Here is a 27,610-nt window from a genome sequence, read left to right on the forward strand (position 1 = left end):
GTAGCCTCATGTCCTGCCCTCTGTGGCAAGAAAGAACAACTTTTGTCCACCTTTTTAATGTATTTTTAAATATTTGAAAACCACGATCATATCTCCTCTTAATCTCCTCTTTTCCAAACTAAACAAACACAGTTCCTTCAGCCTGTGCTCATATGGCTCGCATTCCATCCCTTTGATCTTTGTCACTCACCTCTCGATCTTTTCCAGTTTCTCTACCTCCTAGCTATATGTTGGTGACCAAAAAAGGACACAGTACTTTAGTTGAGGGCTAACCAGCACCAAATAGAGCAGTGCTATCACCTCCTGTGACTTGCATGCTATACCTCTGATAATGTAACCTAAAATTGCATTTGCTTTTTTTGCAACAGCATCACATTGTTGACTCAAATGTTGAGGTTGTGATCCACCACAATTCACAGATCCTTCCTAGCAGTGCTGCTGCCAAGCCATTTATCCCCCATTCAGTATTTGTGCATTTGGTTTTTCTTCGCTAAGTGTAGCACCTTACATTTGTCTTTGTTGAATTTCATTTTGTTGTCTGTAGCCCAGTTCTCCAATCTATCAAGATCCCTCTGAATTTTAGCTCTATCTTGCAAAGCGTTGGCAAACTCCCCCTCCCCCCGGCGGTGTGTCATCTGCAAATTTGGTCAGTATGCTCTCTGTTCCTACATCCTGGTCACTAAAAAGGATGTTAAACACCACCAGACCAACAACAGATCCCTGTGGAACCCCACTTGAGACCTCCTTCCAATCTGACATCATTCCATTAATAGTTACTCTTTGTTTGCAGTTGTTTAACCAATTATGTATCCACCTAATGGTAGGTCTGCTCAGCCCACATTTCTCCAGCTTAGCTATCAGAATGCCAAGTGGGACTGCAGGGGAGGGATAGCTCAGTGGTTTGAGCATTGGCCTGCTAAACCCAGGGGGGTGCCATTTAGGGATCTGGGGTGAAAATTTGGAATTGGTCCTGCTTTGAGCAAGGGGTTAGACTAGATGATCTCCTGAGGTCCCTTCCAACCCTGATATTCCATGACTGTCAAAAGCCTTGTTGAAATCCAGGTATATTATGTTCAACGCATTGCCCCTATCCACCAAATCACTTACCCTCTCAAAGAAGGAAAATCAAGCTAGTTTGGCATTATTTGTTCTTAATAAATTCATGCTGGCTGCTCGTAATTACCCCTTCATCATCCAGGTATTCACAAATCGAATGTTTTATACATTGCTCTAGTAGCTTCCCAGGCATTGAAGTCGGGCTGACTGGCCTTTTCTTTGTTATTATTGATAATTCTACAAATTCCATCTCCTAATTGACCAAGCTATTGTCAGGATCCTTTTTGTTCCTAATGTGCATTAAAAACTCCTTATTAACCTTAACTTTCTGGATGTAGATTTTGCCTTGTGTCCCTTGGTTTCCCTTGTCAATTTTTACAGTTCCTACCTTCTGATTTATATTCATTATTATCAACTTTCCTTTTCTTCCATTTGTTATATACTATTTATTTATTTTTTTAATAACTGTCTTCACTTCCCCTCTAAACCAGCGCAGTTTTTTAACCAATATGGCCGTCTTTATCAGTTGTGGGATTGTGACTTTACTGCATCTAATAAAATGTTTTTAAACAATTCCCAATTATCATTGGGATCATTACTCACAGAAATACCAGGTTTGCTATCCCTAACAGGACAATGCACACACAAGCTTGTTTGAATCAACTGAGGATCAGCTCCTGTATAACACCACAGCACTGAGATATATTAATAGTGAAAACAATCATAAGTCTATTATAAAAGATTAGCGAGATAGTGAATAAGGATAATGGAAACAGAAAAGTTACATACACAACATCAATAGTCACCTTCTAGAGACTAAACTTAACTTTACCAGGCTAACCACCTGTCAGCTGTCCATTTTCACCCAAAGCCTGCTTGCAGCGATTCCAACCGGGGCTGCTTGATTACTTCCTCAGGCGCAGGATAAAAAAGAGGTGTCCTTTTGACTTCTCCTTCTATCCCCCAAGTTCATTGTTGGCCCCCAAAGTCAGAATGATGCCCTGCCCCAGGGTTTATTCTCTGGTGTGCTGATTTTATTTTGACTTCACATCCTCATGTTGACTTCTTATGCAAACACGGCTTCCATTGTGCTGGGCTACAATGCTTAATTGACATGTGAACTGAGGCAGCCAGGTGACCATACATCCTCTGGCTGGCAAAAACCTGCTTGTCAACCCTGCCTTAGACACAGACTTTAAAATTAATACATATACACAATTCCTTAAATATCAACCATACATACATCTCACTGATTATGAGGCTCAGTATGTCATAAGCTTTCATTAGAGACCTCCCATGACATCAGTTTTGGATAAATGCCATGAAAACAGTGCACTAGGTTTAGTGAGTTTGTCAGGCCTGTTAGGAGCTGATGAACAGCACCTGGCACCAATGAGCAAAAATGGTGATTTGCATTGTTCTTTGGTGTAGTTGCTGCACTCCTGTCATAAATATAAGGGGAAGGGTAACCACCTTTCTGTATACAGTGCTATAAAATCCCTCCTGGCCAGAGGAAAAATCCTTTCACCTGTAAAGCGTTAAGAAGCTAAGGTAACCTCGCTGGCACCTGACCCAAAATGACCAATGAGGAGACAAGATACTTTCAAATCTGGAGAGGGGGGACAAAGGGTTTTGTCTGTCTGTGGGATAGCTTTGCCAGGAACAGATCAGGAATGCAGCCTTCCAACACCTCTAAAGTTAGTAAGTAATCTAGCTAGAAAATGCGTTAGATTTTCTTTTATTTAAGGGCTTGTAAAATTCGCTGTGCTGGAGGGAATATGTATTCCTGTTTTTGTGTCTTTTTGTAACTTAAGATTTTGCCTAGCGGGATTCTCTATGTTCTCAATCTGATTACCCTGTAAAGTATTTACCATCCTGATTTTACAGAGGTGATTCTTTTACCTTTTCTTTAAATAAAATTCTTCTTTTAAGAACCTGATTGATTTTTCATTGTTCTTAAGATCCAAGGGTTTGGGTCTGTGTTCACCGTTACCAATTGGTGAGGATATTATTATCAAGCCTTCCCCAGGAAAGGGGTCTAGGGCTTGGGGGGATATTTTGGGGGAAGACGTCTCCAAGTGGTCTCTTTCCCTGTTCTTTGTTTAAAACGCTTGGTGGTGGCAGCGTACTGTTCAAGGACAAGGCAAAGTTTGTACCTTGGGAAAGTTTTTAACCTAAGCTGGTACAAATAAGCTTAGGGGGTCTTTCATGCAGGTCCCCACATCTGTACCCTAGAGTTCAGAGTGGGGAAGGAACCTTGACATGGTGGCAGAGTGGTGGGTTCATTTTGAACCAGAAGCACAGTAGGATTTTAAAAGGACACTTTTTTTCCCTTTGGGCTGCTTGGAAGCAGGTTTTAAGCTGAAAGCAGTTAGAGTTTTTTCTGTCTCTGCCTGGGAGACAGAGCAGCTCCATAATAAAAGGATTTTTCTGTAGGCTGAGAACAGCTATCAGGTTACAGCACAGCAAAATTTTGCAAGCCAGTTTTTTTTTTCTTTCTAACTCTCGGGTATAGCTAGGTTAAATACAGAGAGCTTAGGATGACAGAATGAAATGTCCAACAGAAACTGGAATTAGCCAGATTGGAAGCTGAGGAACGACAGAAGGAACATGAAAGGTGGGCAGAACTCAGACAGATGGAGATTGATGCACAAGCAGCCAAAGAAAAAGTCAGGGTGGAGGCAGAAGAAGCTGCCCACAAGAGAGCTATGAAGGCAAAAGAAAAAGAAATGGAGGCAAGGGAAAAAGAGAGGAAGCATGCACTGGAGATAGAGAAGGCAAAGGCTCAGCAGAATATACCAAATAACCCTAACAATCCTTCCCCAACAATCCACAAATGGGAATGACTATGTCCACAGTATGATGAATCCAGTGATATTGCTGAATATTTTTTCACCTTTGAGAGACTGTGCACTCTCCATCAAATTCCTGAAGCTCACAAGGTGACCACATTGGTCGCAAAATTGACTGGAAGAGCTCTGGACATATCCAATAAGATGCCTATTGAGGAGGTTTCTGACTATAATAATTTCAAGGATTTGGTTTTAAAACAATTTCAAGTTACACCTGAAACTTTCAGAGTAAAATTTATAGCCCTTAAGAGAGGACCTGGACTAAGTAATGTGGCTTATGTAAACTAGATGACAGATCTGTTTGATAAATGGCTCAAAGGACGGGATGTAACTAGCTTTGGAGGAATGCAGGATTTGATGATACAGGAGCAATTCCTGAATATGTCCAAGGAGGAAATAAAACAGTGTTTATGGGGTAAGAAAATGGACTCAGCAGGAAGTCTTGCTTCTTATGCTGATCAATACGAACAGTCCCAGACTGCCAGATAGGCAGGGCAAACCGGAACAAAACAGGTGGAGGGAGGAGAGAGGAACAACCCTGGTCGCAGTTGGAGCGGATACCAGAAGGGACACCTTCAGATCACACCCTACTACTGGGGGCAGCCCAAGGCCTCAACTACACCCCAAGGAACGCTCCAGACACCTTATCGTCCCACCACACTGTCCTCCAGCAACCCACCTCACCCCAGTGACTAGTCAGCTGGGTGATGTTTTACATGTAATGAGCTGAGGCATGTAAAGGCCAACTGCCCCAAGAACCCCCACAGATTACAGTTCTTTGCATTGGGGTCCCACCAAAGGTCTTCAGGCCCAGATCAGAGAATCATAGAATATCAGGGTTGGAAGGGACCTCAGGAGGTCATTTAGTCCAATCTCCTGCTCAAAGCAGGATCAATTCCAAATTTTTACCCCAGATCCCTAAATGGCCCCCTCAAGGATTGAACTCATAACCCTGCGTTTAGCAGGCTAATGCTCAAACCACTGAGCTATCCCTCCCCCCCAACTGTGCGTGGGGTGGAGGCCAAGGCAGAAGCTGACCCTAGCAGTTTCCCTCGGTCCACACTGGGAAAAGAAGTGGACGGTGACGTTTATGCCAGACCCCGAACGCTACATGGAGTGAGAGCCTGGGAACTCAGGGCTCAGGTTCTCCTCTGGGGTGTTTACCCACTGGCCATCCTCAGAACACCAGTTGCCAAGGTGCGAGTCACAAGGCAGACTCTGGTAGGCCTCTGACGCAGCTGGTGACTCGGGGGTCTCCATGCTCCTGATGCTTTGGAATGAGCCGGTCAAGGCATCTGCACACAAGTCTGCATGGGCCAGTGGGGTGTTTGTCCCTGGCCCGTCGCTGACACACAGATTGAGCTTTGCAATCAGTGGCTTCCCGATATTTACTGACTGGTTCTCCTCAATAAAGTCATCGAGTCCTTGGTATTGGTACTGCAAGCAGATGGTGAAGACCAGTTCCTTCTGCAACGACACCACGAACCGCGGTTACCATAGGTGGGCATGTGACAGGACCGTGTGACACTGTTATCACCTTAAGACATCTACATCACACTCCCCACTGCCCTCTCCTTAACCACCAGCCACAAGGTCACAAGGTCCATGCTGGTCCATTGACCCCTGATGGTGCCAACTCCATCCCGCTGGGACTCTGTTCCGGGGGCTCAGCACCATTCAGGATGGACTTGTGGGGAAGGCACTGGCCTGGGAACCCGGAGACCTGGGTCAAATTAGCTCTGCCACAGACCCTTGGCAAATCACTTCACCTCTCTCCCCTTTGGTTCTCCAGCTATACAATGCCTTTGTCTGGCTCCTGTTAGCGTGGGTCTGTGAGCAGGGACTGTCTGTGCATTGCCCAGGAAATGGGGCCCTCTGTCAGCTGGGGACTCTAGGTGCCACTAGATAATAACTTGGGCGTTACTTGAGGGATGCATTGGATCCATTCACTATAACATGCAGTAGTAGCATGGGGAGCTCCTGCCCGCTGAGGCTGCTATTCGTTATGTGCATTGCCAGGGCGCCTAGAAGCCCCAGTCCCGGACCAGGACCCCGCTGCACTAGGCGCTGTACAAACACAGAACAAACAGTCCCTGCCCCAAAGGTAACAGTCACTCACTCCAGCAAAGCCCAGCAATCCTTCCCCAGGGGGTCCAGCGCTGGAGTGCCCTGTTGAGAAGGATCCAAACCCCAGTGTCAGGGCGCAGGAGTCCCCCGAAGGCAGTGGAGTGAGCCAGCCCATGTACACTAGGGCTTCATTTGGCCTCCTTCTGCATGTTCAGGGTCATTATTTTTTCCCCGCCTTTAGCCCCTGTTGGCCCTGCGGAAGCTGTGCAGCCAAAGGAGAGGGAGCTGGAGTCCATTCCACCTTGGGTGTGGTTACACAGCCAGTGGTCTCACCAGGACCAGCACCGACAGGGCGGGGCAGCACTTACCCTCAGTTTCTGCAGGCTGCAGAGGCGGCTGTAGAGGCAGCAATCGGGGAAACTGAGGCTCCAGGCCAGGGCGAGGCTGCTCCCCATTTCCTCTGGGCTCTCCTTGTTGGTGAATTTCAAATCCACGTCCAGCTCCTGCCAGAGACAGCACTGTCGTCAAAGGCAGCCAAGGCACAAGAGAGCATCAGGCTGTGGAACCGCCCACCCCATGTGGTCTGAAATCATGAGTCAGCGACCCCGAAATCATGAGATTTTTAAAATAATAATGGTGGGGGTCTGGTTCATTGCTTTCCGTGCTCAGAGCCTTTAAGGGTCACGTTTTCACTGTGGCCAGGAGGGATAGACATGTCCTCGCTTGCCAAATGAAAGGTGAGCTTCCTGCATCTTCACATGACTCCAGGAGCTGGGGCTCAAGGAACACACCCATTGCCAGTGCCTCGCAATGAAATCGTGAGAGTTGGCAACACTGGCACTGATGTCGTGCCTGTAAGAGGCAGCTGCCTCGAAGGGAGGCTGCGAGCACAGCACAGCCTCTTTCTGTGTTCAGTCCAGAAGGGGGGGTCAGCAAGGAATGCTGGGAAAGGTGGGACTATATAAGGCAAGCTTCTTGTTCCCTCTGGGGAGAGCAGGGAGGAGGTGATGAGCTGAGAGGTAGGGCCCTGCCTGTCAGCCTGACCCCTTCCTCTTTGGTGCGCCTTCCTCTGCCCTCCCTCCTAGTACGGTGCCAGGCGTGAAGGCAGAATTCCAAAGGCCAGTTAGCCGCTAAGTGGGAGCCGTGTCAGGGACTGCAAACTGTGGCTGGCTCCTGCCATAGGGCAGTTTCTTTGTACCGTCCCCTTGTTTGACATCCCTGCATGACCTTCTGGGGTCTCACCGGTGTCCTGTAGAGAGGGAGTAGGAGCCGGGACAGTTGGTCAGGCAGTACCTCTCCAACTGGGCTACCCTGCAGCTGGGACTTTGCTGCTCGAGCCACTCTCTGGTGCGAAGGGGAAACGCCCCTGTGGGAATGGGCCTAGCTGAGCGCTTGCTCTCACTTGTGGCCTGGGCATCCCCGTTGTTCACAGCGCTGAACCCCCAACCCCGCCGTTATCCTGAGCCAGGTCTCTGAGCCAGGCAGGCTCTGGCACTGGGCCTCTCACCTCCGGGACATCTGTGAGTTTTGCTTCACATCGTGTGATCTCCTGTGGCATCTCGACGATGCGGGTGTAAATGATCAAGATGTTGGAGAACTCAGCTGCGAAACCCAGCTGTACCCGAGCCCCGCAGTCGAACTGGAGGTATCGGCTTTCGGGAAGCACTGCAAACAAAGAAATGGGGCCATGATACGCGTGTGTGTGTCACTGCCACCCACTGGTCAGAATGAGAACCGCTCAGCCGTGTGTCCTGGCCCCTCTTCTACTAACACTATTAATGGAGATTCTCCTTCAGCTCACACGGCAGGGGCCTGCGCTTTGGGAGCGGAGGAGGCTCTGGGTCCTGTCCCCAGGGTCAGTGTGGAGCTCCCTGATGGCAGCTGCTTTGTGACACTAAGACCATCCCAGCAGTGCTTGTCCTGATCAGAGCTGGGCCAATAGCAGCAAAGCCATTTGCAGAAGTTTCACGATCTAGGCTTCCTGCTGGGCCCAGCTGTGTGCCCCTCGTGCTCTGGCTCTCCATGGTTGGCTGCACTGACGGCACTCTGCCCACTCCCGTGCTTTCTGGGTAACTGCATTGCAATGCCTGCTCCATAGGCTGAGACCTCCCCGAGTCACTGCAATCCCTGGGGGCTTCCTGAGTAACCCCCTTCCCCCCAGCTCCAGGACAGGCCTCTCTCACTGTCTGCCTCTCACCACTGCTCTGTCAGCAGGGATAACGGGGCCATGATGCTCACCATGGGCCTTGGCCCATTGCAGGTTCCTGACAGAGAACTCCTCTGGGCCCTCAGATGGTTTAATTGGATCGGTGAGGGCTCGTCGCTCGGACAGGTTACTCCGCAGCTCCAGCGCCTGCCTGCCCTTGGTGATCTCCAGGGTTCCCATGTCTGGAAGACACAACCAGGGCCAGGCAAACGTCTTCAGCACAGCGGTGAGTCAGCTGCTCGCAGACAGTCCTGAGGTGTGACGGGCTGGCCTGGAAGAGCCATTCTACCCTCGCCCCTGGATAACCCACCTTCCGCCACCTTGTCCAGCAGCACCGTGATCTTCTCCTCCTCCAGCAGCCATCGCTTCAGGAAGCTGACGAAGATGCCGTTGAACAGCTCCCCTTGGCTCAGCTCGTAGGCCTCTGCGTCCACACATCTGAGAGGGGCACGGAAGAGAGCTAAGGCCTGGAGCTCCTTCATAGGAGGGGTGAAGACTCTTCTACGCCCAACTGCTCCCTTTCTCCCGCTCAGCACAGAATGTACTGAGACTTTGCTCCTGGGAACCTGGCCTCAACAGCAGCTGCCTTGATTCAGACTCCTGAGGAAGCTTCGGATTCAGGCAGGATGGCTCACCAGAGATGGGCCGGAACCAAGACCCTGGCTCCAGACACCCTTACAACCTGGGGAAGTTCAGGTTTGGGTCTGGGCCTAGGGCCTATCAAGGCAGCCTAATAGCTAAGATGAGGGGGGAAGAGAGTTTGGATCCTCTTGTGTTCTAAAGCTGGGTTTTTCACAGGGCCGCAGGGACTTTGCTGCCCTTGTGGTTCAATGGGAACCAGAGCCTCGCTTCTTGTGGAGCCCCCGGCCCCGGAGCCGGCCCCTTGCTTTGCTCTCCAAGGCCAGTCTGAGGGGGGATTCCCCCTGCTCTCCACTCCTGCAGAGCCTGCTCATGACACAGCTCCCCACCACAAGAGCTCAGCAGGCCTGAGAGACAGACGTACCTACCCCCCCAAAGCAGCAGCAGCCCCAGAAAGTTGCCCCCTCCCCTCAAGTTACAGAGGGGAGAAGTTCTGGTTTGGGACAGAGACGTGGAGCTGAACAAAATACACAGCACATGCAGCTGGGGGGAAGTGCTGTTTGGAGAACGAAGCCCAGGACTGGGATGCAGGACACTTGGGTTCTCTGTCCAGCTTGGCATGGATTAGCCATGTGGGAGGTGGAATGCCAGCTTGGCTTGCTGTGCCTCAGTTTCCACATCTCTAAATGGGGGATGATAACTCTACCTTCTTCAAAGAGACTGTGATGCGTAATGAATTAAAAGTGCTCTGCCACAGTCCCTTAGCACCTTCCAGCCAAGGAGCTCAAAGCAGGTGGCCAAGAATTGTTAGCCACATTATAGATGGGGGAAGGAGCCTGAGGTATAGAGCAGGGACCTGACATGCCCAAGCTGCTGCAGAATGGGGTACCGAACCCAGCTCTTTTGACGCTGACTCCCTGTGCTCTAACCTCTAGACAAGGCTGCCTCTTGGAGAGCTTGGGGTGAGAGGCAATATGGAGGTATGCTGCATTATTGCCCTTTCTCCCAGGAGGCCCATGCAGGACACATCCCTGCTAGCAGCTCTCCAAAAGCAGAGTGACTGGTGGGTTCAGTTCCCTGTAATGGACCCTGCGCCCGTTCCCCCACTCAAGCCCCAGGAGGACACAGATGAGGAGTGACTGTGGCCAGCAGGAGGTGACAGGGAGCACCTACGTGGCGTAGCCGAAGACGATGTTGGCCGTGACCTGCAGCGCCCCCACCTGCGGGATGATGTCGTCGTTCAGGTTCCTGGAAAGAAATGGAAGCACCTCATAAGGGGCATGAAACCTACACAGTCCATGGTGGCTCTGGACCTCCGGGCTTGGGCCATGCCAATGGGCTCTGATCAGAAGAGCAGAGGAAAGTTTCATGCTATTCAGCCTGAGCCTTGCCTATCAGGGAGCTCTGGGAGGTAGTGGACTAGTCCCTCAGGTGGGAGCCCTGTTGCTTGGGCCCCCCAGGCCCAGACAGGACAAAGCCCTGCAAAACATGCTGTAAGGAACAAACGTGGACTGGGCTGGAAACAATGCAAGCCCGATGGATTGGTTAGCATGAAGCCACTGTGCCAACACAAGGAGACACCAACTGGCAGCAATGCAGTACTCCTAGCTGGGGAAGACCTGTTAGATCGGCCAACGAGCGGGATACTAAAAGCGGGCGCCTAGATCTAAATCTGTCTGCGCCTGGAGGCTACAGTGTCTTTACTTGGTTGAATAGCGTCATTTGCCAGTGATGGGGCAACATGGCACTTGCCAGCTTAGCAGCAGTCAGGCTGCACTGCTGGTTCAATGGCCAAGAGTATTTAGCTACTCAGTGCCCTCCAGCAGGCGCCTGGCGTGCCCTTGCAGAACATCTGTGTGGCCTGGGAGCCCAGGCAGCCGCCAACGGGACACTGGGCTAGAGGACAGAGTATCTGGAGAAGAACTCTGGCCCCCTGGCTGTGGATTTATTGCTGTTCTCCTTTCCACAGGGGTTACGCTGTGGATGGCTGCTCTCCGGGGAAGCACTGGAGTTAGTTCTGACAAGGGACCTCTCTCTCTCTCTCTGTCAGGCATCCCCTTCAATGAGTAATCACGGCTGGTTTCACTGGGCAGTGAGGCGATGCGCCTGTGGGTGGGAATGCATGGTGGCTGCCTCTGCGTGCATGTTCTTGCGTGCGTCTGGGTAGGAACCCCTGGGTATACACATGCCCGCAGGCAGCTACATGTGCACATGGACACACATGGTGTGCATGACCTCAGTGTGTGTGGCTATAATATTTCACACCTGATAGCATGGTCACATGTGTGCTTGCACCAGTGTCTGTATATGTGAGAGTGTTGCTGTTTTGGCAAGCCAAAGGACTGCTTTCGCACGCCCGTGCTGTGTACGTCCCTTGCACTTACACAGTATCTTCCAGCCAAGGCCCTCAAAGCAGGCAGCCAAGAACTGTGCCCCCCTCTGCGTCCGCAGTACGGGAGAGCGTATGCACTGTGCCGAGTGCCGCATCCTGGCCCTGCCGCTCCTGGGCGGCTGGCTCTGGTGTGCTCACCTCTTGCGGCACATGTCCAGCAGGAAGATGTTGAGGCCGGTTTGCCGCTGCTGCATGCTTTGCAGCACACTCTGCACGCACAGGCAGTGCTCCGAAGTGTAGGATCTTGGTGCATCAATAGGAACCATAAAGCTGTTTCCAAAGTTCTCGTAGCCGTGGCCAGCGTAGTAGAGCAAACCTGGGGGCGGGAGAGCAGGAGCAGAGCACGTCACCCTGCACCGGTCTGTGCTGCTCTCACACCTTCTCCGTCTCTGCCACCCTCCTAATGCTGGCCTTGCAGCCCAATGCATCCAGGGCTGCAAAGTCCATTCCGGGGGGGCTCAGGTTCTCCTCCTCCTTCCCACTCATTTCTCCGTCTGACCTACACACAACCCTCCTCTGCTCGCCATGTTCCTCCCTCCCGTCCCTGGGGACATACTGACTGGAGTTCCCTCTCCTGCTTGCGGCAATGGACTGTGGGATCCTCTCTTGGCCAGACTGTAGGAGGAGAAGCCCAGAAATGTCCTGCCTTAGGCCTTCAGCAGGATCCAGGTTCTGGCTATGCCACCCCGCCAACGCCTGCTAATCCAAACCCTGTCCTTAATGACAGAGCCTTCCACAGCTCGGCCTCACCCAGCATGCTGGGCCTGATCTCCGGGCAGCTCCCACTGAGCTGCTAACAATCCAGCCTCCAGGACCCCATGCTTGGCTTCTCCCACAGGCATCTGTGTGCTCTCTCCTGTCCTGAGGGGGCGGCACCCAGACAGAATCCTCCAGCCATCCCTTGGTCCCTCCAAGTCCCTCCTCGCCCCCGTGTCTGCTGGGGCACTTTCCTGTGGGCATCTCCTAGGTTGCTGCTGTGACCACTGCATCTATCGAGCAAGGGGATACCCAGCTCCTGTTACATTTGTCTTCCTGTCACCCCATCCCTCCCTCCTGCTCACTCACTTCTCCTTATGGCCCCATTACCTTCCTGTCATTCAGACCGTAAGCTCCGCGCCCTCTGTATGTCTGTACAGCGCCCAGCACTGGCCCAGGCGCCACCTCCATTGACATGTTTAATAATAACGCTGAGTTATCATGACGCCAGTCCCTGGGCTGCATGGCCTGCTGAACAGGTGCAGTGGGCCAGGCTAGTGCTGAGCATTAGTGAGAGCAAGGAAGGGCATTCACCAGTGCTCCTCGCCACCCCATGGTGAGTCTGTGACCACCACCGGGCTGTTACCAATCCCACACCTCCCAGACAGTCTAAAGTTGGTGACAATCACTCAGTGCTAACTCCCTTCTGGCACTTGGACAAGTGAATGAGGGTGATTACGAGAAATGGTACAACTATCTAAAATACACCCGCTCTATCACACCGTATCACCTTCTGCTTTTATTGCCTGAGCCCCCGAGATGCTGCCCAACCTCCCAGCCACAAGAAGGGTAGGAAACGGGTGCCTCCACCGAGGGGGTAACATTTTTTAAGTTTAAAATTGGGGGAAAACTTTGAAATGTTCATGAAAACCTTCCTGTGTATTTACTGGTGAAGAAGTCCTGCCCTTCCCAGCCTGCACTAGTCTGCCCAGAGGGGCCGGGGCCCCGGAAGGAAATGGCCTATTCCAGCGTAGACCAATGTACACCACATAGACATCCTCTCCTCCAGTAAAGAAGGGGTTCTCCTACCCCTACCCAGCAACATAGGGAGCTCCCTCTGTACCGTACACTCCTTTGTCCAAGAGGAGAAGGAACTCGTTGACGGCCATCTGCATCTCGTCCTTGCTCAGGTCCAGCAGGGAGACCACCTTGAAATCCAGCTGGCGCAGCAGGTTGGTCAGTTCATGTACGTCCACCATGGGTGCCTTCAGGTGCTTGTGGTGCAGGTAGTTCATGTTGCCCATCAGGAGGGCCACTTTGTCTGTGGCTGCCCCAGGAGAAGGGCAAGAGGAACACGTTAAGGGCATGGGGAGGGAACGAGGGGAACCCTCCTGGGCCCTTTGGGATGAATGTTCATCCTCTCCCTGCTTCTATCTCCCCTTCACACTCAGCACCACCCCAGACAGCTTCTTGCCCCACCTGCTGTGGATGGGCTCTCTAGAGCAGGGATGTAACTAGTCGGACCCAAGTTTTAGCCCTGGGCCTAAACCTCTACTCCAAACGAAGGCAGAGTCCTCCCTCCAGCTGGCTCATCCCTCCAGACAAGCCTTTGGCTCTCCCTTGAAGGCCACGCTTTGCCTAAAATAGCCAGCACGCTGCCCTCGCTGCCTGTCAGTGGGTGCCAGGTCTGCGGCGGGGGTGGTGCATCTTTGGGGCAGTAGGACATGCTGCAAAGCCGTGGAGGAGGTGGGAGATGGACAGGGCCCTGGAGATTGCATTGCCAGGCCAATCCTAGGGCTGGTCTGATGGCTCTTCTCCATCTCGCACGTCCACGGGCAGGGCTGGATCCACATTGGTTCAATGCCCAATCCACAGGGAGGAGCCCGTGTGAGGATGGCTCAGCTGACCTGGTTGTGGGAGACATGTTTCTCCACAGGCCAGCTGAGACAGGGACTGGCTGGGAGAACAGTCTGGAGTGGGTCCCTGCATTGGCACCCGGGAGGAGGATGCACGTACGAAGCGGGGAAGGCCGAGAGCTGTATCTCTCGATCCATTTCTAAGTGGAGGTCTGGCCTGGGGATTTGGAGGCAGCCGCTTACCGTACAGCTGGCTGGGGCCGCTGTGCTCTGGAGCACTCCCTGGAAAGAATGGGACACATGATCACCTCTCTGAGCGCCACACAGGCACCATGGCTGGTAGACCCTGCCCCCCTTGGCGGGGAGGGAACCCCAGCAACACAACGCAAGTCCCAGGAGCTCCCTTGCCCATGGAGAGATGCTGAGAGCAGCACTCCCCTGGGCCATAGGGCAGGCACTCGGCCCCCAGCAGCCAACTAAGCTGGTTGAGGACAAAGAAGAAGTCCAGTCCACTAACTAGCACATGTAAAAGCCACGCCTGCCATGACAACGCCTAACCTGCCCCAGAGGAGCTGTGTTCAGATAGGAGCTCCTAGGTCCGGGTGGGACCCACGTGGGCCTCACCTACCTGTGTCCTCCTCCCGCCAGGAGCCTCCGGAGGCAAACAGCTGTGGGCCTGGAACAAAACAAAGGGTGAAGCAGTGAGGCTGGTGAGATGAGCAGGGCTGCCTGTGAGCACCAGCTCCGGCTGCTCACTGGGGCCACAGACACCCGAGATCATTCATGCCAAGGTCCTTGCCCCAAACCCCGTCCTCCCTGTAGGGCTGGCAGACAGGCACAGGAAGCACCATAAGGAGGCGCTGTGGTCTCTTCCCCCACCCCCAGGCCTCAGCGAGGCTTGGTGGGACCGCTCCCCGCACAGCGCCTCAAGGAAGGTATTAGAGGCAGGAATGCCCAGGGTGGGCAGGGGGTGCCCTCTGACCCTGGCCATGCCGGGGTGGGAACTCCAGGCCAACATGGCAGAGGATTATTTTAATAAGGGCCTCCAACTCCTCCCCCACCCCCGCTTGCAGTCTAGACAGGACGCAGCTGGGGCCCATCCATTTAACAATATGAGCAAGCCAGTGTGGTCGTGACCCCCAGTACCTGTTCATGAGACCCCTGCTGAGCTCCCTGGGTTTAAAAGGCAGCCTAGGCCCATCACTGTGATATCAAGCACCTTCCCCCGCTGCACCAAGCCATGTGACTAGCATGTAACCCACATGATTATCTGATTTTCACATAGGACTGACCACATCACTTCACAGCCTGCCCAGCAGCCTCAGAGCTCTCCTGCAGGGATTGCTGAGGACTTGTTAAACAGGCAACAAACCTGGAGGGCAAAGGGCAGGGTGGTGGGGTGGGGACTGCCCGCAGGCTCAGTGTGCCAAGGGTCCAACACGCGAGCAAAATGTCGCTTCTGTTCTCTAGTGGTTGGTCGACAGAGGGTAACAGCCTACTACTGCTACCCGCGCACAGAGTTGCTCCTTTAGTTCGAGTAATGGAGGACTGAGCTTTGGTTCTGAAGGCCCCCGTTCCAAGCCTGCCAATGGCCTGCGGTGGGGGTGGCTACAGATCCCGAGTCCTGACACGAGTCCTCACCAATCTCCACCTCTGTGTCCTGGCTCCACAGCTCCTGGAAGAGGTTAAATACCTTGCAGGCATAGCGGCCTCTCTCTGCGGTTGTCACCAGCTTCACCTGCGGCGAGGGGAAAGGAAGGGGCAAGCTCCAGCTGGTGGACCCTGCACTCTGGGCTAGAGCCCCCAGGAATCTGCCTTTGGTGAGCTGGGGGCTGCGGGCACTGAATGCAATAGAACGTGCTCGGGTGGGCTAGGCTTGGAGAGCTGAACCAGGGATTACCCCTCGCTCACTGTCCTGCACTGCAGATCCCCCCCACCTTGGGCTGCTGAGCCCACAGCCCCTTACCGAGAGTCTGCAACCCATTGCAGGCCTCCTGCCCAGCCTGCAGCCCTTGCCCAGACCCCAAGGGAGGGTACCTGGAGGTGGGAGTTCCGCGCCCCCTCAATCGGACTCCCGTTTCGGAACCACTGGTACTGGGGTGGTGGGTTCCCGATGGCCACGCACCGCAGCTGGAGGGAGTCCCCTTCGTCCAAGGTGCAGGGCTGGGGCTGACAGAGGATCTGCAGTCCCACCATTGTCGAACAATAGCCACTCGCTGGAGGGGGGTGGAGAACAGAGCGCTAGCCTGGGCAGGACAACACAGGCACAGGAGTCCTCATGTGGGACCAGGCCCCAGGGCAGGCTCAAGCAGGGGCAGCCAAGGCTGCAGTGGGCAATACAGAGGCACAGCCAGTGGAGACTACATATCCAGCAGGCACTGCCCCATCTCAGTCTGAGCAGCGGCGCACTCTGTCACACCAGAACCCAGATCGCCCTCTGCTCACAGCACCACTTGGGGCATTGACCAGACTGTCCGGACCCTCCAGTTAATCATCATAACAGCAGTCCTGAGCCCTTATCTAGCACTTTATATCCACAGAGCTCACGGTGCTTTAAGAATTGAGGGCAGGAGCCCCCCAATGGGCCACAGATGGGGACACTGAGGCACAGAGGCAAAGTCACCCAGCAGGCCACTGGTAGAGCCAGGAATAGCATCCAGGACTCCTAAGTCCCAGTCCAGTGCACTACCCACTAGACCACACTGCCTTCCCCAGCTGTAATACACTGGCAGGAAGGCCCTGGTGACCTCAGCCTGTTAGGCAGTCTGTTTAAGGGCTGGAATCATATATACAGCTCCCACAGAAGTCAATGGGAGTTCGGCATGCGAAAGGACTGCAGGACAGGACACAGCTGGTACCACTGGGCAGCAGGCCCATCCCAGGCACAAGCATGAAACACACATCGACGGTACACGGCCCTCCTGGTTCTGCCAGGCCCAGAGGGCAGGATCTGCAAGTCAACACAGTGCCGAGACTGGAGCTGCCCCCAGACAGCTCAACTGCCTGGCTGGCCCTGCCAGCTGCTTTCCCTGCCGCTGCTGCAAACAGCCCTGCGACTTGCCCTCCTACCTGAGGCAGGGCTGCTGCTTCGCTTGACCTGGAGCCGGGCCCACCTGGAGAACGTGAAGCTGGCCCTGTGGTTAACGCGGCAGATGTACCAGTCCGGGGTCTGCAGAGTAGCTGGGTCAATCACCAGCTCAGGGGAGGTGGCACCGGGCACCTAACAGGCACAAAATAAAACATGCCAGGTTGAAGGGAGCAGAAACCATGCAGCCTCCTGGCACTGCGCCCTCCATCCATCCCCAAGTGTCCCACCCTCCACGGGGGCTGTGCTAGGAGGCTGCATGGTCTAATAATACCACCTAACATTGACACAGAGCTCTGAGCATTGCCTGCACTGTCCAGGCACCAATGAATCCATTGGCTTCAGCTGGAGCTGGGGATGCTTTTCTTGGCCCTTTGTGTCTCAAGCTGGGCCCCCCCAAATTTGACTCGCCCAAGGCCACTCAGTGTGTCACAGCCAGGCCTTGGGACTTGTTTTCCTCCCACTAGACCATGCTGCTGCTGCAGATTTATTGACTGATTAATTTATTAAGCCTGGAGATTTTCCCTTTTCCCTCCTCCCTCCCCAAGCCTCACCTCCTGCTTCCCACAGAACCACTGGTAATTGAGTCCCGGGGGCCCCGTCGCCCAGCAAGTGAAAGACGCTGTGGTCCCTTCTGTAACCACCTGAGATTCGGGCTGCACCACGATCCTGATGGACTCTTGGACTGCAAGAAAGGAAAGAACAAACCCCTGGGCAATCAGGCCCCCCCAGGAACATGTCACAGGCCTGGTCTACACTCAGACGTTAACCCAGTTGCGTTGCTCAGGGATGTGAAAAATCCACTCGCTGAGCATCACAGTGAAGCCGACCAAACACCCAACACAGCTAGCGCTAAGCCAAGGGGAGAATTCTTCCAGCAACACAGCTCCGCCCCTGCGGGAGAGGGATTAGCTGCCCCACAGGAGAACCCCCTGCTGCTGACGCACTAGAGGGGCTGCAGCGTTTCCGGTGTAGACGTAGCCTCGGGCAAGAATCCGGCTTGTGCGTAAGTTGCCGTAGTTTTAGATAGTTCCCATTACACTCCCCTCACACAATTTCCCTTCACCTGTAAATTCCTGGGGCCCCCATTCCAACCACCATCAGGAGTCCTGGCTCCCAGCTCCAGCCATCAGCTCACACTCTCTGGAATCCAGCCATTCTGCCTTGCTGCTCCCTGCTCCAGCAGAGCCCTCCCACACCTTCCCACAGCGGGGCTTAGAACCCAGGAGTCCTGACCGCCAGTGACAGCCACCAGACCCCACTCCCATCCTAGAGCGGGGAGCAGAACCCCCAGACCCAGCCACCAGACCCCACTCCCATCCTAGAGCGGGGAGCAGAACCCCCAGACCCAGCCACCAGACCCCACTCCCATCCTAGAGCGGGGAGCAGAACCCCCAGACCCAGCCACCAGACCCCGCTCCCATCCTAGAGCAGGGAGCGGAACCCCACACCCTGACCCCCAGACCCAGCCACCAGACCCCACGGCCACCCTAGAGCAGGAGAAGAACCCCTGCTCCCTGACCCCCAGACCCAGCCACCAAGCCTCATTCTCACCCTAGAGCGGGGAGCAGAACCCCAGCATCTTGACCCCCAGTCCCTGCTCCAACCACCAGCCCGTACCGACACTGGAGAGAAACTGGAAGGCCTCGGTGTGTCCCATCTTATCCAGGCAGCAGAGCAGGTACTTTAGGGTGCAGTCCCGCTCTGACAGCAGCTGCAGGAGGCACTGGCTGGGGCTCCCGCAGGGCTCCAGGACCTTCAGGGAACACATCTCCAGCTCCTCCTCGCTGGGAACCCACAGCAAACACAAAACAACATAACCCTTTCAATCCTGTGGCTGGGGAGACAGCCTCAGCTTCTGAGTGGGAGGCCGCGTGGTCTGGTGGAGAGGGCGGGGAATGGGGATGCAGGAGACCCAGGTGCTCAGCTCAGCCTGGCTCTGCCCTGCGGGATGGCCTGTGTCTCAGGGATAATGATCCTAACCCACCTTGAGATCTACGCAGGAGATGTGCTACAGCCAGGGTAACGTTCCCGGGTAGGGGATCCAGGCTGAGACACCCACCATCCTTAGAGCACCTCGGGGGCCTTTTCTCTTCACCCCATACTTACATTCACTGGCACAACCATGACCATCAGATCCTGCACCTACACCCCCCACAGCCTGCACTGGGACACCCCACCCCCTACATCCCCCACAGCCTGCACTGGGACACCCCACCCCCTACACTCCCAACAGCCTGCACTGGGACACACCACCCCCTACACTCCCAACAGCCTGCACTGGGACAGCACACCCCCTACACACACAGACACACACACAGAGCCTGCACTGGGACACCCCACCCCCTACACCCGCCACAGCCTGCCCTGGGACAGCACCCCCTACACACACAGACACACACACAGAGCCTGCACTGGGACAGCACACACCCTCCACTGGGACAGAAAACACTCTACACATACCCCACAGCCTGCCCTGTGACATCTACACACATTCACACACATGGGGCCTACACTGGGACAGCTCTCTCTTTCTCTCTCTCTCTCTCACACACCCCCACCCCCCACAGCCTTCACTGGAACAGCGCACACTGTATACACACACACACACTTCATACCACAGCCTACACTGCGATGACACCCCTACCCTCTCACACACACACACACACACACACACACACAGAGTGTGACCACTCATACCCAGGAGCATCCCCTACATCACCCCCCTGCGTCTGCACGTACACACACACATGTGCACTCCCCACACCAGCCCCCTCTGCACACAAGCACATGCACTGGGACAGGCAGGCTGGCGAGGCCGCTGCACTGACATGTCGCCCGCGGACGCGCTGCCCAGATCGGTGCCCGAAGCCTGTTGTGCCCCCACACTTCCTCCACCTGCATTTGAAGCGTTTCTCGGCACCGGCAATTTCAGCCAGTTTCCTCCAGCCCCGGCTGCAGTTGTCCAGGAGCTCACAGAGCCTGGCCAAGGCACCTTCTCCCAGGGTGCCGATGGGCACGCTCCCATCAGCCATTGGCCCGCCTGGCCCCTTCCTTCTGCCTCAAGCCCTGGGAGGTGTCAGGTGGCCTGTTCCCCGCTGATCCCGAACCAGCATCCACCTGGCACAGAAAGCACAGCGAGCATTGGTGGAGAATCATTCTGAGGAGGGCAACACAGCCAACGGCTCCTGGATAGCTCCTGTCTGAACTGAGAGCAGGGGCAAAATAGCTAGGCATCTCCCACGGGCAGCCGCCCTCCCTGGCCTGACACCCATCCCTGCTCCCACAAATCGCCCATCAAAGTGCCCCTCAGGAGTGCTGGCTGTTTGGAGCAGCAGCTCCCTATCCCATAGCCCGGGGGCCCGCAAGGGGGGAGAGTCAAGCAAGCCTGCAACCAGGGGAAGTGCCAACAGGGTGGCAGCGTGGGTTAGGAGGCTGAACCCACAGCCCATTCTGCTGGGGTACAACCCCCCCTCCTTTGTCCCCCACCCCCAAAGGAAAGATCAAAAGGCAACAAAATAATCTGACTGAACATGAGGTCCATTGCCACTTACTACCTGTTCTGGAAGGCCATGACAGCTAAAATGCCAAACTCCTCCTAGCTGGTACATTCAGGAGATACAGAAGTTATCAAAGGATCTCTAGCTACTTTAGCACAAAACACTCTAGCACAAAATAAGCCGATACCCAAGGAGTTTCAAGCCCTCTGATGGGGCCGTAGGGCGCAGGCCAGAAGACAGAGTACATCCACACGGCAACGAGCTCAAAGCCTGGGTCTGAAGACTTGCGCACGTGGGGCTTATGCTCTAGTGCTAGACAAAGACCACCCGTAACTCTTTCTGGGGGGAAAGGCACAATTTAAAGGTTTGTGGGGGCATGTGACTGACCCAAGTGTCGCATCTGGTCCCTTTCCCACTCCCCCTGCGCCCCCCAGACCCCTCCAAGCTGGCACCACCTTGTCCCCACCCACGCCCCTCACAGCTCCTTCCCCGCTTCCTTCTCCCGGGCTGGAGCAAGCTCCGGGCACCGACTGCCGAGCTGCGGGCGAGGAAGGGATGGGACTCAGTGGGCTTCTCCACGCCCCGCCTCTCTTCCCTGCTCTGGGGCCTCCTAGTGAGGCTGGGGGCTGGTGCCTTTCCCAGGCACATCCCCCTCAGCTGTGCTCAGCCCGACTCCCACCCTGGCCGAAATCTCATGGGGCACATGACTCCGCCCCCACCCCCATACTCCCCCTCTTCTGTGTGTAGCCATTCAGGCTCAGGCTGGAGCTCAGTCCAAGGCCAAACAGCTGATTTTAGCACCACAGACTCGCTGCCCTGGGTTGTAAAAGGCGTGTAGACGTTCCCTAGGGCTGGCGCTCTGCAACCTTTATGGGGAGAAGGGGAACAGCCCTCTCTAGTTAGCCTCCTGGATGCATCTTGCTTACCCAGAATTCCCTCTACTGCCCTTGGACGCTCTGGTTGGAACTGGTTTCTGTTCTGACTGTGTCAATGACAATAGATTAGTATTGAACCCTCCAAAGTGCTGATGATTTGGCCAGAATATGCCCAGGGTGGGGTCACCTGGCCCGAGGGGCGAGGAGACCGTGGTTTGGAATGAAATCCTCCTCAGAGTAGAGGAAATCTTGGAGCAAAGACCGGATGGGTCACTGCAAGGAGCTGGGGTTCTGGCTCCTACTCAAGGGTCTTGTTTTGCTCTGGGTTCCCCACGTGGCGGTTTGGTTCCTGTGTGGAGTGAATCTGTGGGGCTGGAGCAGTGGGGGAGATAATCGTGCAGAGCTCGCGTTGTAGCCATCAGCGGCCGTGGAAGGTGGCTGAGATCTCTGTCAGCCCATGGCACCCTGTTAGCCACGCCCGCCAGAGCTGACTTCCCAGGATCCTGGGCCAGCAGGACCGGAGCCGATATTGCAGAGCTGGGCTGGGTAGCTGCACGGTTCTCTTTGGGCGGGAGCAGACCAGTAGATGAGAACCACAAGAGGGCTTTGGGGGGGTGGGGCTTGTGGACAGCCTGGGATCTGTCTTCACTGCACAATGAACTCGAGTTAGCCTTGCTCGCATGAGAGCAGCTCCGCTGTGGAATCCCACCTGCTGCGTCCACACTGGGCGTGGCCCTCCTCGGGTGTGACAGAAGGCCTTGGCGCTGCAGTAAGTGGAAACTCGTTTGTCCTTTCTGGACTTGGTGGTGCGGTGGGGGCAAAAGTGTGGAAAGGTGTTGGAGGATGAGCAGCAGTCCAGTGGAGCAAGCCTGCCGCCACGCTGCGCAGCTCGTTAGCCTGTGCTCTGGAGGGGGCAGAGCATTCAGCTGGTGTAAACAGCACCGTCACAGCAGTGAAGGGTTCTGTGGGACTCCAGCGAGGGGTGACGCTGGAAGTGTAACTCGAGGTAACTCTGCCAGGAAGACAAGCCAGTGGAGTCCTGGGTCTCTGCCCGTGAGGCCATCCAGACGCCTGATGCCTGGTTTAGGTGCCTCAGGTTCTTACAGGTAAATCTAGACCTGGGTTATCATGGTTCTTTGGACTGGTTTCCCCCCGATGAAAAGCTCTTCGTGTTCCAAGGGCGCTGAGCGCTGGCGAGGGGGAAAAGCCCCCTGTAAAGGGGACCCAGGAGGGGTTATTTTAATTTCCCAGAGCCAGAAGTAGGAGCCCAGACCTGGGTGGAGGCTTGAGCTGGAGTCTGATTTGTTTTAGGCAAAGGGCCCCAGGCAGAGTGATCCTGCCCCTGGGACCTGGTAGATGGGTTTCAGGGGGGTTTAGGGCAGGGGGGATACAGTAATGTACTAATAGCCGCCTCCCAGGCCCTGGGTGGGAGAGCGCCTGGGAAAGACACGTGGGCACTAGCCTCAGTGTTGGCATCAGAATTGGAATTCGGCTCTGTGACAGAATGACGTACCCCTGTACTCACACCTGACACACTATTGTAATAATCTTTGTACAAAGTACTCCTTGTGAGATATCATTTGAAAACTCATAATTTGTTGATCAGTAACATCCTGATAAAACCTGTGTGGTAACCTTGTATGTGAAGCCACTGTGTGGCTTTATTAAAACATGTTCCAAACTGAGGGTGGCAAACAGGCCTGTCCTAAACAAAGGAATGTGTCCTCTGCTTAATTTGCATTTAAGCAGTAAACAGAGTCATCAGCTGGAAGGGAAACAAAGGAAGCTTAAATAGATGAGGAAAAAGCAGCAGGGAACATCTTTCCATGCAGACTCTTTTCCTTCTAGTGCCCATCTGGAAATGTTTTTCAAGAGGAGGACTGAAACTATAGAAAGGAAAGACAAAAACCCCACTGGTCCCCTCTTTCTCTCTCCCTGCCCATCAGATTCACTGCAGCTGAAGCAACAAAGGAAGCCTTCATTGGATTCTGGGAGAAGGGGTCCTAACCTACAGGGTTTGGTCAGTAAGACTGCTGAAAGTATATGGTAAGAAACTTTGCTTGACTCTGATAGAGTTTGTTAAGTTCGGCATTAGGAAATGTCTTAACTCTATTGTTCTTGTAACCATTTCTGATTTTTTTGACTCGTTACTTGTACTCATTGAAAATGGCTCTTTTTGTAATTAATAAACTTGTTTTACTCTTTTATCTAACCCAGTGTGTTTAAATTAAAGTGTCTGACAAACTCCATTGGGGGTGGCAAGTTGTGTGCATATTATTTCTAAAGAAATAGACTTAATGTAGCTTGTATTGTCCAGGAGAGGACATACATTACTGAGGGACCGTCTAAGACTGGGGGTGTTTTGGTGTCACCCTTCAATATAACCCAGGCTGGTGAGAGCAGGGTATGTAACCTCAGTGTGGCTGGCAGGCTGCAGTTACACAAAGATACACAGGGTGTGGCTTGCATGCTGGAAGCTGTTTGTGAGTGGCCCAGGTGGAAGCCACTTCAGCAAGGCATTGTAAGGCACCAAGGTTGCAGGACCAGGATGACTGAGCTGCTCATTAGTCTGGATTGTACTGTGGTATGTCACAGGCTCCCCGTCCCGTGCTCTGACCCCTAGGCTGCACTGTCTCGGCCTCAGCCTCTGAGTCTCGTGTTAAGACTGAATACGTGGAGACTGAATGGGAGCGGGGGGACTGGGATTTTTCAGACTCCTGCTAGAGGTGTCGTAAGCCCGGCTGACCTCTAAGGGTCGGGGGGTTACTGCTGGGAACCCTCCCCCCTTCCAGTTTCCTCCAGCCCTGAAGCTCCTCTCTGTTATTTTCCTCCATTGCAATGTTATCGTAGCGACCCAAGTGAGGAGCTGCCCTGCCTTGATCCTGGTTAGGGGGGAGCTGAGCAATCTCTTATTGGCTCCATCTCATGCAGCTCTAATAGCAGGACCTGCAGTGCCTGAGAAAGAGTGACCCACCCAAGGTCACACAGGAACTCTCTGGCAGGGCTGGGAATAGAACCCAGGAGTCCTGCCCCCCCATTGCCTTAACCACAAGCATGTCCTTTCTCTCCTGCGACCAGCCTGCTGGCACTGCGAGGGAGGCTGCGCCCCTCCCTGTTGGATTTACCAGCCTAGGGTCTGATCCTCAAAGAGGCTGATGGCAATGGAGCTGAGGGTGCTGGATGCTTGGAAGGGTGGAATTAAGGCTTTGCAGACACGGCCTGCGCAGGGTGGGCACAGGGGAGATTGCTGGGGCCAAGCGGTGAATGGGAAGAGGCACGCAGGGAGGGGAGCATGGGAGGAAGTGGAGGGGAGGGCTGAAGTCTGAGCAGCAGGGAGTCGGCAACAGTGTACTCACCCCTGGCAGAGCAGAGACACCTTCGGAGACAGCCTGGATGCTGGAGAAGCCCACCTGCTCCTGCCAGCGCTGCTCAGAGCCTGGAGATGGCAGCCCTCCGCACGCCCGTCCACGGAGCCTGCCTGCGCCCAGCTGTGCAGAGCCGTGTCACTGAGCTCTGAAGCCCACGCACAGGAAACGAGGGTTAAAAACAAAAGTCCCCCCACGCTGCAGTACACGGCACTTCTGCTTTTGTGAGCAGCTTCCTGAGCCCTAACTGCAGTAGTGCTGGGGCCCAGCTCACACCCAGCATAGACCCCTCTGCTCCCATGGCGCTGCCCCCGAGGTGGGGCTGGCCTGCATGGCCATCGCCCAGCCCAGCGCACACAGCTGAGCCCTGGGATCCAGACACTGCCCTTCAAATGGAACCAGCTAAAACAGGAACCTCTACCCTGACACCCAGGGCCCCAGGCAACTCCATCACGCGTGTGCACACGCACTGCCCTCCACATGCCAGCGGGAAGTGGGTCGTTCTTGGCTTACACCAGCCTCTCTGAGAATCCATGGCTGGGCAGTGCCAGCTTTGGGTGGTGAGGTGAATTCCAGCTCTGGAGACTGAGCCACAGTGCAACATGAGCAGCACCAGGGCAAAATCCCCCTGCCCCGCACCCGGGGCGCTGCTCTGGGGGGACCTGCTCAGTTTCTGTGTCCCAGTTGAAGCCTTAGCTTCTCCTGAGTCCCGTCCATGCCATGGGGGATGGAGTTTGCCATGGGGCTGCCCTGCGACTCACTGACACACACAGGCTAGCCAACAGCCAGGAGGCGCCAAGGCCCAGATAGGAGGTAGGTACAGAAATGCCCATGGGGGTCTGGCCCCAGGAGCGTCTGGTGACTCCCAGCCCGAATGGGAACCTGGGACTTAGCAGCGAACGGTTCCCTATGTTACCAGATTTGCCCGTTACTTTGGGGAACACTCATTTATTAGGGTTACTTTTCTGTGGGGGAGGGGGATTCTGTAATTCTATCAATGTACTGCTTATACACTGTGTTCTCCCACGGAGCTCTGCTTCTCCCTGCTGCAAGTCCCCTCCAAGTGGAGCGATTCTGCAGGATCTCGGTTCCCCAGGGCTGGGTTCTTCCAGTCCCAGAACCAGACAAACGCACACACACGTTAACAGAGAGCATCTGGGAGGACCGGGTCAATCAGCACCCCCCAACTGACCCCTTACACGTCCCTGGACTCAGCAGGCCGGGCTGAGCAGCACCTCCAAGCTGCCACCCGCCTATGCCCCAGGTTCAGCACAACCCTATCTCCGCTTTCACGTTACCATTGTTCTGGTCGTAACCCACTCGATGAGCAAACCCCACAGGATTTTTGGGCACTGCAGGGATCTTTAGTTTGGGTATGAGGAGCGTTGCTGCAAAGTGAATGGGGAAGCCAAAAAAAAAAAAACCACCCATGATGGGATGGAGGGAGAGAGAGAGAGAAGCAACCATCTTAATCATGAAAGTTATTTATTGCCAGGTAATAACCATAGGAGAGCCAAACAAACATGTTTAAGAAGGATGAATTCAAACTGGAACAGGTACAGAGAAGGGCTACTAGGATGATCCGAGGAATGGAAAACCTGTCTCAGGAAAGGAGACTCAAGGACCTTGGCATATTTAGCCTAACCAAAAGAAGGCTGAGGGGAGATACGATTGCTCTCTATAAATATATCAGAGGGATAAATACCAGGGAGGGAGAAGAATTATTTAAGCTCAGTACCAATGTGGACACAAGAACAAATGGATATAAACTGGTCATCAGGAAGTTTAGACTTGAAATTAGACAAAGGTTTCTAACCAGCAGAGGACTGAAGTTCTGGAACAGCCTTCCAAGGGGAGCAGTGGGGGCAAAAGACATATCTGGCTTCAAGACTTAGCTTGATAAGTTTATGGAGGGGATGGGATAGCCTAATCTTGGCAATGAATTGATCTTTGACTATTAGCGGTAGATATGCCCAATGGCCTGTGATGGGATGTTAGATGGGGTGGGATCTGAGTTACTACAGAGAATTCTTTCCTGAGTGTTTGGCTGGGGAGTCTTGCCCAAATGCTCAGGGTTCAGCTGGTTGCCATATTTGGAGTCGGGAAGGAATTTTCCTCCAGGGCAGATTGGCAGAGGCCCTGGGGGTTTTTCACCTTCCTCTGCAGCTTGGGGCACGGGTCACTTGCTGGAGGATTCTCTGCACCTTGAAGTCTTTAAACCACGATTTGAGGACTTCAGTAGGTCAGGGGTTTGTTACAGGAGCGGGTGGGTGAGATTCAGTGGCCTGCGTTGTGCAGGAGGTCAGACTAGACGATCATAATGGTTCCTTCTGACCTTAAAGTCTATGATTCTAAAACAGTGATAATATTAAATCTAACTTAAATTGGATTATAAAAGTCAGGTTTAGAAAACTATAACTGATCCCACAAGCCAGGGTCAGAAGGCTATTCCGAGAGAGAGAGAGAGAGCTGGATTCTCGCCATTCCGTGAAGCTTGAATCGATTGGGGATCTCAGGTGGCGGTGGTGGCTGAGGGTCCAGAGTGCTGGAGTCAGGCAGAGCCCCCAGCACGATCAGTCAGGAGAAGATGAAGTTCCAATAGAACTGATGCAGATTTTGGATTCAGGCATCAGAGTACTTACCTGAGCATGGGTAGGGAAACAACATTTGTAGGGAAACAACAATGGTTGGAGGGAGAACACTAGATTTGTTTATGTGTAAACTGATGGCTCAAGGGAATATACCAAAGTTGTTTTGTTCAGGCTAGACAATAGGAACTGATCATTCCCGGCTATGGGTGGTGTTCCTTCGAGAGAGCTCACAATGCAATTAGGGAGCTTCAGTATTTTGGATACCAATAAAGGATTTATTACTAGAATTGGTCTGAAACTACAGAGCTGGGTGTGTGCAGGCGTGGGTTCATTAACACCTGGAGCAGAGATCTCTCATCATGCCGTGCTTCCCTGCTTTTATAGTCCCAGAGTTCCAAGCGGTTCTTGCCTTGGAATCTCTGTTCTCCGTTCTGTTTGCTAATAGAGATGCCTCCCTGTTCCATCTTCGATGCAGATGAGGCTACGGGAG

General features: G+C 54.0%; 1 protein-coding gene across 3 annotated transcripts; it reads right to left on the bottom strand.

Moving 5' to 3' along the window:
* Positions 1-1,761: 1,761 nt before the first annotated feature.
* Positions 1,762-24,693, bottom strand: LOC102948209 (mucosa-associated lymphoid tissue lymphoma translocation protein 1). 3 transcript variants are annotated; one of them, XM_007063854.4, is made up of 17 exons: positions 24,521-24,693; positions 19,688-19,909; positions 18,410-18,576; positions 17,344-17,474; positions 16,774-16,924; positions 15,742-15,920; positions 15,346-15,442; positions 14,333-14,380; positions 13,948-13,986; positions 12,972-13,175; positions 11,291-11,468; positions 9,934-10,008; positions 8,492-8,619; positions 8,214-8,363; positions 7,483-7,640; positions 6,344-6,478; positions 1,762-5,375 (listed from the first exon to the last, which is right to left on the bottom strand). In XM_007063854.4, exons 2-17 carry the CDS (start codon positions 19,822-19,824, stop codon positions 5,016-5,018), a joined length of 2,337 nt encoding a protein of 778 aa, XP_007063916.2. In that variant the 5' UTR covers positions 19,825-19,909; positions 24,521-24,693; the 3' UTR covers positions 1,762-5,015. The 3 variants fall into 3 exon arrangements, with proteins under 3 accessions (XP_007063916.2, XP_043391823.1, XP_043391824.1); XM_043535888.1 differs by having other exon boundaries at positions 24,541-24,690; XM_043535889.1 differs by lacking the exon at positions 13,948-13,986 and having other exon boundaries at positions 24,521-24,691.
* Between the last annotated feature and the right edge of the window lie 2,917 nt (positions 24,694-27,610).

The sequence above is a fragment of the Chelonia mydas genome, chromosome 25 (genome assembly GCF_015237465.2).
Source record: "Chelonia mydas isolate rCheMyd1 chromosome 25, rCheMyd1.pri.v2, whole genome shotgun sequence".
NCBI classification, from domain to species: domain Eukaryota; kingdom Metazoa; phylum Chordata; order Testudines; family Cheloniidae; genus Chelonia; species Chelonia mydas.